This window comes from Xenopus laevis, chromosome 4L, assembly GCF_017654675.1.
Source record: "Xenopus laevis strain J_2021 chromosome 4L, Xenopus_laevis_v10.1, whole genome shotgun sequence".
NCBI lineage: Eukaryota > Metazoa > Chordata > Amphibia > Anura > Pipidae > Xenopus > Xenopus laevis.
Genome location: NC_054377.1, coordinates 44,488,416 through 44,503,515, shown reverse-complemented (window position 1 = coordinate 44,503,515; position 15,100 = coordinate 44,488,416). Strand labels below are relative to the sequence as shown.

Below are 15,100 nucleotides of genomic sequence, written 5' to 3'. Positions count from 1 at the left end.
GAAGGCAAATAATAAAAACTATAGAAAAAAAATGAAGACCAATTGAAAAGTTGCTTAGAATTGGACTTTTTATAACATATTAAACGTTAACTTAAAGGTGAACCACCTCCCATACAGTGCCTTAAAATGTACAATGTTTCATAATCGTACAGGATAACAGAAACTTTTGACAAAAATGAACAAGCAGTAGAGACCCTGGGACAAGTGTCATAAACTGTGAATAGTCTCACTAACCCTTAAGATTAGCTCTATTGTACTTTCTGTCCTGGCTGCTAAATCATTTGATAATAAATAAATTGTTGAAAGGTATAGTGGTTTACAAGTCTTCTCAAATACACTCCACAATATCCTAGTTCAACATAAAATATAGCACACAAAGGTAAATATCTTTAAGCAATCCTTATGTGTAAATATTCTCATGCATTTTTATTTAATATAATGGAAATAACATTATACTGTAGTTGCCTTTATATTTATGTCAGCCTCTGAAAAATGTATACTTACATCTAGGACAGCAGCAGAGTCGATATTGTATTGCTGACTCCTCAGCAGTAATTGCAACCCCTCCAAACTAACTTCAGATCCATCCAAGGAGTCTGGCATCTCAGACCTGATAACATAAAAGAGACTGCAGTTAAAGAAAAATCCAAATTGTCAGAACCATTCCCTCCTCTATAAAAATGCCTTGTGTAATGAAAGTTCTATACTTCTCTCTGTATGAATGTATGCTATTTTGTTTACAATGAGGCAACATTTTCCCACTGTGCAAGAAAGTTTATGCCTAACACATTGCAAGAAGGTTATGGTTTTCCAGTGTTTCGGTCACTGAATTCTATAGTAGTCTCTTGCTGCCTTACCCCACTCACAAAATACCTTTCCCTCATCCACTGAAGGCCAGAGTGTGATGTAACACATTAATCTAACATCCTCAGGATTACGTTTGCTGTCAAAAGTAATGTGATGCCAGTTAGAAGTTCTAAAGTTTCACATTTGTAGTGGGAAAGTTACAGTACTTGAACATTGTTTCAAGATAATGTCCTGTGTTGAAGAATGGCACTACTGTATATCTAGAAATCAGCAAGGTTTTAAAAAAGTCAAAAAAGTGTAATTGTTTTTTATGAGGAAGTAAGGAGGAGCTTGGAAAGTGGGGTTGCAGTAGATGTGATATACTTGCATTTTGCAAAAGCTTTTGACACACTAAGATCTGGAAGTCTTGATAATGCTGTTGGCACATGGATAGGAAACTGTATAATGATCATGTATACATGAAGTAATTATTTCCCTTTACAAATACGGTAAGGTACTTTTATTTAATTCCATTTGCAAAGTCAGACGCAGTGCAAAGGGCAAAAAAAAAAGGCCACAATCGGCCTGGGGTTGCAAAGCAGGAAGAGGGGCACAAGTTGTCCCAGAATGAGCACTAAGGGACCTGTTTTTGTGCACCCTGTGGTCAAGAATCTAGAATGTATAGTGCAATTTTGATCTCCAGTAATTAAAAAAGTCCAAAGAATTTATTTTACAGGGTAGGAAAGTTCTAAGTTATTAAGGAAAGCTGGCCAGATTGGGATCGTTTACACTGGGGAAGAGGAGTTTAATGAGGGATATGAAAACTATGTATAAATATACAAAGGAATAATAAAGTAAATTCTGATGCTTTATTTACCAGTATAGTCTTCCACCAAACACAAGGGTATCCACTGAATTTAGTAGAAGTGGGTTCCATCGTAAGACGCAAAAAATGTTTTTCTTTTTAGAATTAGAGCTTGGAAGTTGTGGAATTCTCTCCCTAAAGTAGCTATACTGGCAAATACATTAGATGGATTAAAGAAAGGGCAGTATGCCTATGTTAGCAATGGGAGAATGCAAGAATACTGAAATTAACTGTTAGAAGAAGTTGATCCAGAGACTGATCTGATTGCAAATTTGAAGTTAGGAAAGAATTTTTACCCCTCTAAGACAAAATGTATAGGCTGCGGATGGCTTTTTTCTGTTAGACAAAAAAGTTGAACTTCATAGACTTGTATCTTTTTTTTCAGCCTAAATATGTTATTGTGTTTGTTTCCTTCAGTTGCTGCGCTGATTCACTTAACTTTCCTCATAGAGTGAATTTCTCACAAAGTGCTGCATGCTATAACTTTGCATGCTATAACTCTGCATTCTATAACTCTGCTTCCTATAACTCTGGATACTATAACTCTGCATGCTATAGCTCTGCATCCTATATCGCTGTATCCCATAACGCTGCATCCTTCCACACCCAAGGTCAGATTCTCCAAATACATTTTCATCGCTACATTGCATTACAGTTTTCTCACCTCTGCAATGACTTATTTGCCTCTATTACCATTCCAATGGATAACGCCACTCAGTTACAATGCTCCATACCTAACTGAAATGTAGCACCAATGACTGAAATGTGTTCACCAAGTTTACTGTGGAGTGGATTTCTGTCACTCACCTCTCCTGTGGATTTGTTCTACTCTGCTCCTCCATCTGCTGGGATGTTGACATCTGAGGGGGGCTGCAGCTTTCCTTTCCTTCCAATATAGACTGAACCATTGCAACTGGGAGAACAGGTGGATCTGTGCAAATGCTACAGTTGTCCAGAGACATCTCCTGCCCAGCTGACCCATTGATACTGGGACTGATGGGTTCCTCCTTAATCATCAGCAAGCACTTACTCCTGTACAAAATAAAACCATCAATACACTATAAACATATTTGTCTCACTAAAGTTTTTAACACTTTTATCACCTTTAATACATGACATACAACCCCTTCTCCAAGTGGAAGCTATCAAAGCAAAGTCTTACAGCATAGGGCTGTTGTGCATAAAGTGCATGGGAGGACCACCTGGTCTTTGAACCATCTATTAAGGCTTTTTTTTTGCTGAAATAAAAAATGATGCTGCCTGAGTTAGGGAGGCCCCCTGTGCCCTTGGTGGGACTCTTTGCAGCTGCTCCTAGCACTATGTCCTGCACTGTACATTGCTTTGGTCAGGAAGAGCAGTTGCAGGGTTGCACAGAGTTTAAGTGATTTTGTAGCTGTACATACACTCTATGTTATGCTAACAGGACCAAGAGCTGGAAATGCATTTCCAGATCAAGTTATTGACAGATGTAGGATAATGAATCTAGTTCCAAAATTATAATTTAATTACATATAGCTTTAAATGTACAATAGGGACAATGTTTACTGTGGGTTTCCAAAATCATAAGAGCCTTTTATACAGAAATTAGTTATCATGCCGTTACACATATGTTAGATATTTTAGGATATACACCAAGGGTGTCCAGCCTGTAGTTTACTAGCTGTATTTCAACTCTCAGCATCCCACAGAGGAATTACAGCCTCAACCTTGTGGCAATAGCTAAAGCCCCCTACACCTCAAACTCCAGCCATCCAATAGCAACATGACTGAAAATGAATAGACATAGTAGGGTTTATTTACTATGGGTACTGTTCAGAACTTCTATCTGTGCAATGTGACATGGACTGCATTAAATATCATGTGCAAGGCACAGAGTAAAGCACTCAGAGGAGCAAATTATGTACTCAACACCCTAGAGCAGGGGTCCCAAACCTTTTTTTACCCGTGAGCGACATTCAAACATAAAAAAAAGTTGGAGAGCAACATAAGCATGAAAAAAGTTCCTGGGGGTGCCAAATATGGCCTGTAATTGGCTATTGGTAGCCCCTATTTGGACTGGCAGACTACAGGAGGTTCTGTTTGGCAGTACGCCTGGTTTTTATGCAACCAATTCTTGCCTCCAAGGCTGGAATTCAATAATAAACACCTGCTTTGAGTTCACTGGGAGCAACATCCAAGGGGTTGGAGAGCAACATGTTGCTCAAGAGCCACTGGTTAGGGATCACTGCCCTAGAAATTTGGATCCCCTGGCACTCCTTCCATGTTCCTCCTGAATAGTATGCCCATAATTCATCCCCATGGTGCCCCTTCTATTATCCAGCACTGGCAGGTGCTACATACAAAGAGACAGACACACCTTCTTATACTCTGTGAGCCAAACATAGTTTTGCCTGCCATGTTTTAAGCTCCACTAAAGTTAAATATAACAGACTTAAAGATACACAAACATCATTACCGTTCTCCATCTGAATAGAGTGATCCATTAACTGCATTAGTGGGTGGAGCATCTGTCACATCTGATATGATTGGGCTGGCACTAAGAGCAGGGCTGTTCAGAGCTGACGTGGAGCCCATTGTTTGCTGCAGTGGACGGATTGTGAGAACATTAGCACAAGTGCAGAACATGCATCCAGCTACACTTTAAAATCAATTTTCCTCCTAAGCTATGTGTTTGTGTGCATGCATCATCATTTATTTATATAGCAGCATTTATAAAGGGTTAGGGATTGTCATTATGAGATAATAATATCCAAACGGGTGGTTTTTTTTTCCCAATACTTCCTCCCCCCCCTTTCTTTTTTGGACTAAGGCAATTTAGTGTCAGATATTGTGTAAAAATTCCTGTTGAGTGACTAATGTTCCAGAGACAAAAAAAGTGGCTGGCACAATGTGTTCTAGCCATTGTAGGCTTGTTACTTATCAATGTCTACAATGACAGTAAGAATTTTAGTAATTTAAAGTGAACCGTATGTCGCGTGAGTGCTACTGTTCTCTTAATAGACAGCATTCTAGATCCACACATCCACATATGTAAGCAGAATAAGAAAAAATATAATGAAGACCAATTTATTTAAAAGTTTTTTAGAATTAGTGCATCAATAACATAGTAAATGTTAATATGAAGGTAAACACCAAGCCTAAGGTATGTTCCCGCTTATAACATAAAAGCATTGTAAAAATTAAACAAATATATTTCCGCTAACAAGAAATAAACACAAAGATTTCTGGAGTTCTAGTATTGAGGTATGACACCCGTTATACAAAATGGTGTTATCCATATAACTCTTTTGCAGGAAGGCCATCTCTCATAGAGTCCATTTTAAGCAAATAATTCAAATTTTTAAATTATGGTTTATATAATGTTTCAATCATTTTTAGCAGAGATTAGGCATGGTGATCCAAATTACAAAAATACAAGATTAAAATTTATTTCTATTGAACCTGCACTGTAAAAGATGGTTCATATTATATATATATATATATATATAATATATATATATATATATATATATATATATATATATATATATATATATATATATATATATATATATATATATATATATATATATATATATATATATGTAGTTACACTACACCATTCCGGAAATCTTCCACTTAGTGAAGGCCCTAGCCTGAAGTGTTTGAGTCACATGTAACCCATGCTCTAAGCACTAGCTGGACATTAACTCCTTTTGATTAGCGTTAAACATGAAACCCAAATCCTTTTTTTCATTGAAACATCCATACATGTTATAAACGTATTTAAAAATCTCAGCTATCAATCACATGTTGCTTGCCCCTCCTCTATGCCTTAGGCATAGATGCAGGGCAGGAAATTACTTTCACTTTCTATTCTGCACTTCCTAGACACCTCCTAACATTCTCTCTCCCCACCATCTAATTGTGTAGCCAGTGTATAGGGATGGGCTTTAGGTGCCGATTTTGTTGCATAAACAAGATTTTGGCATGATGCAAAATCATTCTTAATAACAGTGTCCACAAAATGGCGCCTGCCTGCTTGATGTGATTGTGAATTCCATGGCTTACAGAAAAAAAAATGTAAATAATTTATATAGTGTTTAAGTGAAGTTTACTTTGCTTGACTAACATCATAAAATAGGATTTGGAATTACTTCTTATGGTGACAGGTCCCCTTTATGGTAAACACAAACACAAATGGGTACACTTTTTACAGATTATACAAATAATACAGTTTATTATTTTGCTACAAACATGCTTTAGCCTCTGGAGTATCTAGTCTTACCGATTGGATGTAATAAGGATCATGAAGAGCATTTACTGGCAGGTGGCGGCTGAATTTAGACAGTGGGAGGGTAGAGTTTCCATCATCCAACATTAATGGCCTATGAAGGGAATAGACAGATACATGTTACTAAATGTCTGCCCTATATGTGACCTTAAGTCATATGAAAAGGATGAAAGGTAATAGCCTGTGTGTGACTGCTTATCATATTAATAAGGATTACATATCAAAGTACAATTTTAATCAAAATACTCCTGGAACAAGTAAGGCTTCTTGTTAGACTCCTACCTTTTCTCAACATCAATATGCAAAACCATTACTAGGGTTACATCCATAATTATGCAGATGTTTACTCATAGCACTGGTCTTTGTTTTGTACGATTGCAGTGATGATTGGTATATTACCACCTCACATCTCTAGCTCTTACATTTCCCCTTTACATTAGACTCCTATAAAGTGTAATTGAATACACCTACATACGACTGAACACATACACACACTCATATAATTCTCCTCTGTCTCACATAAGAATATAAGATTCAAAGTAATCTGGCACGGGGACTGCGGCTCGTTGAGAAGCACTAAACACACGGAAAACTACTATAAGGACTATTTGATATTTGAATCTAAGAATATAAGATGTAATCAAGGAGTTCCCTCACTATATAAAGAAACACATCTTAGGGAGTACATGATCTTTTATACGTTTTAATGAGTCATGTGACAAAGTAACATCACTAAAGGCTGACTATAAACTGGTAATATCTCTATGCACTTTGTATAAGGGTATATTTTACAGGTTACTTATTATATTTTTTAATATTTGTGCATTGAACTGAAGCAAAACTCTTATTGTTGCTATTACTACTTAATGAACCTTTAATGAATTCTTTAAACCGAAATTGAGGCAAGTATAAAGATACTGTACAAAAAAAGTCAATTGTTTGAGTTGAACAAAACACAAACAGTGATTGCATGATGTTACTTAAGCCAGAGGCAAACCAAGACAGGTGTGGACACTAGTAAGGTTTTATGCCCTAGAATACAGTAAATTACTATATGCAATGGACTGAATCCGTGGTCACCAACTGAAAATCAGTACCCAGTTTAAGGTGTTTTGCACCTTGATTGTTTTACATATTATGCTGCAATTTAGCAAGTATATTATTTGTAAATACAGGTATGGGACCCATTATCCAAAAACCCGCTATCCAGAAAGCTCCGAGTTATGGAAAGGTTGTCTCCCATAGACTCCATTTTATCCAAATTTTAAAAAAAAATTTCCTTATATCTCTGTATTAATAAAATAGTACCTTGTACTTCATTCAAACTTAAATATAATTAATTAAATGAAATATAATTAATCTTTATTGTTTAAATGTTTTTCTAGTAGGCTTAGGGTAAGATCCAAATTACGGAAAGATCCATTATCCGGAAAGCCCCAGGTCCCAAGCATTCTGGATAATAGATCTCAAACCTGTACATGCAAGAGTGTAATATTGGGGGGGGCATTACTTAGGGGTATATGGTAATGCAGCTCTGTGTAAAGCTCAGTAGATGGATTAATCCACATTAATAATGCACTAATCCATATTATTTCCCTAAACCTTATTCTGGATTTAATAACTGCATTTCCACTAAAGGTTACAATTCAGCTCATAAATAGATCTGATATGCCATAAGCTCATCCTTTTAGACTTTGATATGACATGGCAAGTATTTCTGTACCACTTTTTCATTTTCCCTCCCCATTTCTGCCCACACAATAGTCCTAAAAGCTGAGCGGGGACTTTACACAGAGGGCTCTGAAAGCCAGTAGTCAGCAGGTCTGATTCAGCAGCTTCATTCAATAACAGTCACTAGGGCGACCAGGTCAGGTGGTCAACACCCGTGCCTAGCTGAGCTTGTGATTTTTTTGAGAGAAAGGTTTTGTGCTGCCCTCCCTTCTGCAGGCACTCACATCTTTCGCTTTATCCCAGTGCTGGTTGGTCCTGGAGGTAACTGTCCAAATAGAAACTGCATTAACTGTTAGGGGAAAAAACAGAGAATAAGAATCAGGTTTTAGTTACAGAGCACGCATTATGTTAGCTGAGCCTGTGACCTCTAAGCCTCCATGCCCATTAAATGATGTAAAGAAACAATGGCCCCCTATGGAGAAGAGCAGTAGGCAGCAAAAACCTACATATAGTGGATATTCATGTGCTTTATTGACAAACGTGTTTGTTACGTGCTCAACAACAAAAAACAAGCAAATGTGTACAAATATTCAGGGTCCAGGACTGATCGGACTTCCATGTTGGAGTCAGCGGGGAAAGTTTCGACAACTTCAGAAGGGGTGTTTTGGCCTTACTCTGGATCAGCAGGAAGTCAGCGAGAAATAAAGGGGACGTTCACCTTTGAGTTAACTTTTAGTATGATGTAGAGAGAATGTTAACGTTTGAGTAGGTACCTGTCCAGCGCCCCACATCTTTGCGCCCCAGGCCGGTGCCTCTTCTGCCTACCCCTAGTTCCGGCCCTGATAACAATACATTTGTAGCCTTATTGAGCATTTGTTTTTTAGATAGCGTTAGTGACCCCAATTTGAAAGCTGGAAAGAGCCAGACGAAGACAGCAATAACTCAAAAACTATGAAAAATAAAAATATAAAAGCATTTGAAAAGTTGCTTAGAACTGGCCATTCTAGAACATGCTACAAATTAATTTAAAGGTGAACCAACTCTTTAACGGGTGCAAGGTTGGGACTTACAGTATCTGCACCTATTTTCAACCTCAAGTACATTTCTTAGAATTCTGAATTTCTTAGTATATATTTTGTTATTGTTTACACTTGTTCCAGTTATACACAGATTGTACACTTCTTTTGAAGTAGGGTAAGATAAGAGCTAACATAATATTTAGTTAGAGGGTCATGGACATTTAGGGGCACATTTACTATTGGTCGAATATTGAGGGTTAATTAACCCTTGATATTCGACCCTCGAAGTAAAATCCTTCAGCTTTGAATATCGAAGTCGAAGGATTTACCGCAAATGCTTCGAGCGAACGATCGAAGGAAAAATCGTTAGATTCGAAGGATTTTAATCCATCGATCAAAGGATTTTCCTTCGATCAAAGAAAGCTGAGAAAGTTTATGGGGACCTTCACCATAGGCTAATATTGGTGCTCAGTAGGTTTTAGGTGGTGAAGTAGGTTTTTTTTAAAGAGACAGTACTTTGACTATCGAATGGTCGAATAGTCGAACGATTTTTAGTTTGAATCGTTCGATTTGAAGTTGTAGTCGAAGGTCGAAGTAGCCAATTTGATGGTCGAAGTAGCCAAAAAAATACTTTGAAATTCGAAGTATTTTTCATTCTAATCCTTCACTCGAGCTAAGTAAATGTGCCCCTTACACAACAGTAAAATAAATTCCATTGGACAAGTATACAGTTGAGATTTCTGGGACACTTACCTTGTCTATTATCTTCTGCTGTTGCAAATGGTTCTGTCTGAGTGAGACAACCTCACGCCATAGCACCTCATTCTGCCTGGCAATTTCAAAAATAAAGAAAGGAGGTGATCAACAACAGACAGGAGGCATAAAGGGTTAACTAGCACATAGCCAAATGATTAAGAAAATATTTACAGTATTGAAGAAAAGACATCCAGCAAGCATGCGCAGTTGAAGCCAATTCCTGGCTAGCCCCAACTGTAGATGCTCATGCAGGCTCCAAACAGACCCAAAGAGGATGCGAATGGGCAGAAGATGGTGCTCTGAGTTTTGAGCTTAGGTTTTCAAATAGGGGCTCCTTCCTATGTAGTACACTGTGTGGGGAGGGAGAGGTGAGGTGGCTGATGGAGGGAAGTTGACAGGGGCTGTTGTACCTGGGGGAGTTTAGTTCTCCTTTAAAGTGATACTGACACTAAAAATTTTATTTCAAAATATCTACATGAAAAGTTACCTATAGGTCATGTTGATCGTTTTTTGATGATGGTTCTGCTTTTGTAAGTAATTGTTAGTTGAAGTTCCTAAATCTGAGTTTTGTCAACCTGACTGTCCCTTCTCAACTTGTCCGTTAGAGTTTCTAATAAGAACAGACTGCTGAAGCTCAAATATGGCAGCCCTCTCCGAGATGAACAGGGAAGTAAGAAAGGTAATGTAAAAGCATTAGTCAAATACTTTTATAGCAAAATTATAAATAGAATTCAAAGATAATGTTATGATAGATATTAAAAAAGTTTATTTTCTGGTGTCAGTATCTCTTTAAAGGAACAGTAGCATCAAAAAATAAAAGTGTTTAAAGTAATACAAATATAATACAGTGTTGCCCTGGTAAAACTGATGTGTTCGCTTCAGAAACTCTACTATTGTTTATAAAAATAAGCTGCTGTGTAGCAATGGGGGCAGCCATTCAAAGGAGAAAAGGCTCAGGTTACACAGCAGATAAGTTCAGTAGAACATGATGGTGTTATCTGTTATTTACTATTTAACCTTTGCCATATAGCCTTTTTAAATTTCCACCATTGCTACACATGCATATGAACTAAAGTAGTGTTTCTGAAGCTAACAGATCAGTTGTACCAGTGCAGGGCAACGGTACATGATATTTTCATCACTTTAAAACACTTCAATTTTTTTGGTGTTCCTTTAAGGCAGATGCAATATATATATATATATATATATATATATATATATATATATATATATATATATATATATATATATATATATATATATATATATACACATACATACATATATACACACACACAATATATATATATTGTATGTTATATATTGCATGTATGTTGTAAATGTGAGATCATAGCAAACACCATAAAGTAGCTATTACTCACTGCTTCATGTCTTGCATCTGACAATCGCTACTCTCCTGTTGTCCTCGAAGGGTCTGAAGCTCATACAGGAGCCTGCTGACATGCTCATGCCTAAGTTTTGTCTCCTCATTCTTCACTACCGAAACCTGTGGGCAGCAATAAGATAAACTGTACTTACAAGCTCAAATCATGTAAAGAGTATTATTACTTTAGATAATTAGATTCCATTTTCTACAGATTTGCCAACAACATATGCAACACACATGAACTAGGTACATTTGTTCCATTAAAAAAAACATTATTACTGTCGCTAAACACAGAGAGATTAGGAGCACCAGTATGGGACTTAGTAAAAGTCAAAATAAAGTGCCACACTCACACTGATCCGCTGTTTGGAGCGTTGGGTGCACGTTGTAATCCTCTCTGCAGAGGTTAAATCCACACAAAATTAGTTGCTACAGCAGCACTCCGATCATTGATTTAAACGTTTATTTGTGCAAAAAACACAGCATTGTTTCGGGCTATACCAGCTATTTATCAGCCTGAAACGTTGACGTGTTTTTTGCACAAATAAAAGTTTAAATCAATGATCGGAATGCTGCTGCAGCAACTAATTTCGTACCAGTATGGGACTTGTTATCCAGAATGCTCAGGACCTGGGGTTTTCCAGATAACGGATCTATCCATAATTTGGATCTTTATACCTTAAGTCTACAAGAAAATCATGTAAACATTAAATAAATCCAATAGGCTGGTTTTGCTTCTGATAAGGATAAATTATTTCAATTCAAAATCGGGAGTCCATATAGTTAATCAGCCAGGCCCAAGGGACTCGCCCCAGTTCAGAAAGGCATTCCACTTCAAAAAAAGTCTATATCAAAAACGATATAAGTCCCAAGGCCTCTTGAAGTAAAAAATATTAATTTATTGTTATTCATATTAAAACAGTAGCTAGTACATACTACCCCACATACCCGCGTAAGGTGGCTACCTTAATTTGGATCAAATACAAGGTACTATTTATTATTACAGAGAAGGGGGACAAAAAATGTGATTAAAAAACAAAGAAAATGAACTAAACAAAACTTTGGCCTTCGTGAATTCTTCTTGAGTATTTCTCAGACAACTGGTATATTGCACCTTTATGTTATTTTATTAACTGTACTTAAAGTAATAAAAATTTAAAAATAATCACTGAAATAAGGCTAATACCAGTAAATATGCAATGGTAGTAAATATGTAATGGTAGTTTTTTCAGAGAGTTTTGTAGATCTTAGTAAATGTGGCGGTGCCCTCCTACCTTCCTTTTGATGTGTTCTAGAAGGTGCTCATGTCCCTGCAGGAAGTACAGATGCTGAAATTCAGTGTCATCTCGTTCCGGCTTCACCAGGCCACCCTGTTCAATATTCACCACTTTCCTAAACCCATCTACAACAGAACATGTGAACAATTCATAATCCTCCTATAAAAAGTATATATATATATATATATATATATATATATATATATATATATATATATAGTAGTCCCATATATATATATATAGTGAATAAAGTACCCCCTCTTGTAAATTATAAGGATATTATATGTTACCGAGGAGTTCCATGACCATATAAAAGCACAAGGCCGAAGGCCGAGTGCTTTTATACAGGTCATGGAACTCCGAGGTAACTTCTAATATCCTCATAATTTCCAACAGGGGGTACTTTATTTATTATAATACACAAATTTCAGTAAGTCTTCATGAGGATATTAGAAGTTACCGAGGAGTTCCATGACCATATAAAAGCACAAGGCCGAAGGCCGAGTGCTTTTATACAGGTCATGGAACTCCGAGGTAACTTCTAATATCCTCATAATTTCCAACAGGGGGTACTTTATTTATTATAATACACAAATTTCAGTAAGTCTTCATGAGGATATTAGAAGTTACCGAGGAGTTCCATGACCATATAAAAGCACAAGGCCGAAGGCCGAGTGCTTTTATACAGGTCATGGAACTCCGAGGTAACTTCTAATATCCTCATAATTTCCAACAGGGGGTACTTTATTTATTATAATACACAAATTTCAGTAAGTCATGTGACAGAAATGACATCAGAACTCACTGTTTATAACTGATGACATCAGAACCATTTATAAGGATATAATTTACAAGATATTCATGGCTTTTGTGTATTATATATATATATATATATATATATATATATATATATATATATATATATATATATATATATATATATATATATATATATATATTGTCAATTATATCTAAGTGATGTCATCAGTTATAATTGGTGCTTAGTGATGTAATTTCGGTCATGACTTAAACTTGTGTATTATAATAAATAAAGTATCCCCTATTGCAAAATATGAAGATATTCAAAGTCACCTTGAAGTTCAATGACCTTTATAAAAGCACTCAGCCTTAGGCCTCATGGTCATGGAAGTCCGTACTTGATGACTTCTAATATCTTAATATTTTACAATAGAGGTATATTCAATATATTTAGTTATTTATTTATAGGGTGTTGACATAGTCAGTGGGCATAGTACTTGTTCATATATGGAATAAAAGCACAGGAGAAAAATATTTGAAGCAACATTAGTTCATATTATTAGATGTTTTGTACCATTCTTTTTTTTAGTTTGTATTTCTTACACAGTATTTATATTTAGACATTCTACAATGTATGTGTCATTATATATTTGTTTTACTCCATGGCAAGTCCTGTGAATGTTAAACTCCACAAACAACTAAAAGTAAAGCATGTTTCCAGAAGGGTCCAGAAGGTAGACTTTCTCTACCTTATTTCTATATGTGGAGACCATGATTATATTGTTAAAGAGGCTACAAAATGACTCAAGTAATGCCATATGAACCCTATGAGGTATAAAGCATTAAGACAGGGGTCAGCCTGGCAATGGTAGTTGGAAGGTGCGTCACTTGGGACTTGCTCACTGCAGTGTCTCTTATTTCAACCAGTTGCTCCATACCAGTGGTACAAATAGAGCTTGGAATTCAGAGCCGCTCATGGTTACCAGAAAATTATCTCTGTGAGCATACTATATGCAAACACAGAGGATTGTTTCTTCTGTAACAATTATTGTTCTGTAACAACTATTTTTGCCTGTTTTTGATACAATGTGAATCAGTAGCAGCTTCAAAGAAAGGAGGAGGGCAACAATTACAAATTCACCTTTCCTTACACAGTTCTTTAGAAAATTTCACATAGGGAAATAAAATTTAAGGGTACAGTCGGCTTAAAATTCAGGCTGTCATTACGCTCAGGGCTAACAATATCTACCACCAGTGTGTCTTGGACTTGCAGACTTACATACTTACACATGTTCAGCTGCCTCACGAAACTGGCCATGTTGTTGTGCTTAAAATACTTGGGTAACACCTCTTTGGCAAACCTTCCCTGATCAAACACATGGAAACTGGTTCCATTCTGGAGAGAACAGAAACAAAGAAAAGTTGAATCTTGGAAAAATATGGTGTCTGAAATCTGCATTCCCCATGTTTTAAAAAAACAACCTAGCTGAAGGTGAAATTGTTCTAATATTCCTCAAAACACAAATTAGTTTTTCTATCCAGTTTTGCATGACGCCAGCCAATAGTTTGTCATATTATCCATCTCAAAATGAAAAATAATGGGTCTGGAATGGTAAGCTTTATTACCTGCATAATTTTGGTATTGTATTTGTCCTGCTTAGGCAATTATAACTGAGCCATTGCTGTTCATTTGATTTTCTTTTTTTTTTTGGAAAATGTGTTGCCATCTTAGAATCAAAATAGGGAACACTAGAGATACATTTTGAACTTTCCTCATAAACATCCTATTTTTATATTTTGTCATTATTTTTATGGTAGATTTTATTTCTAAATTGCACTGTACATTATAACTAATTCAATTTACCATATAAAATGTTATTCCTGAGCCAACAAGTGTATTTTTTAGTTGTGATATTGGTGTGTAGGTAGCCATCTCAGGCCATTGTGCCTGGTCATGTGCTTTCAGAAAGAGCCAGCACTTCACAATGGAACTGCTTTCAGATAAGCTATTTTATCTCTAGGGGCAAAATAATTTTTTGTGGGTGTACTATTTTTTCCCAATTCAAAAACATAATAAAAATATTTTTTAAGCAATCAAATATGTTTCCCATAGCTTCCCTTCATATAAATTTTTCCATGCGCAACAACATTTTGTTGAATTTTCACAAATACGCAATCGTTGTCAACTTAAAGCACATTTATTAAAAATGTAAATATGTTGCCTGGCTTATGGGCTTTACATGCCCTTAAAATTGTCCCTGAATCCTAAATGTGTTGATTTTAGTTTGTTATACATAGATTCGCCAA

The 15,100-nt window shown here is 36.2% G+C and overlaps 1 protein-coding gene across 1 annotated transcript in view; it reads right to left on the bottom strand.

Moving 5' to 3' along the window:
* Positions 1 to 15,100, bottom strand: part of LOC108714027 (heat shock factor protein 4) — a 29,046-nt gene that overhangs the window by 5,830 nt on the left and 8,116 nt on the right. The window contains exons 2-10 of the mRNA XM_018257867.2: positions 14,081 to 14,189; positions 12,032 to 12,159; positions 10,753 to 10,877; positions 9,368 to 9,443; positions 7,880 to 7,944; positions 5,919 to 6,018; positions 4,107 to 4,231; positions 2,459 to 2,683; positions 505 to 610 (exon numbers count right to left, since the gene is read on the bottom strand). Of these exons, the coding sequence (XP_018113356.1) occupies positions 505 to 610; positions 2,459 to 2,683; positions 4,107 to 4,231; positions 5,919 to 6,018; positions 7,880 to 7,944; positions 9,368 to 9,443; positions 10,753 to 10,877; positions 12,032 to 12,159; positions 14,081 to 14,189 (1,059 nt within the window). The remainder of the gene's footprint in view (positions 1 to 504; positions 611 to 2,458; positions 2,684 to 4,106; positions 4,232 to 5,918; positions 6,019 to 7,879; positions 7,945 to 9,367; positions 9,444 to 10,752; positions 10,878 to 12,031; positions 12,160 to 14,080; positions 14,190 to 15,100) is intronic.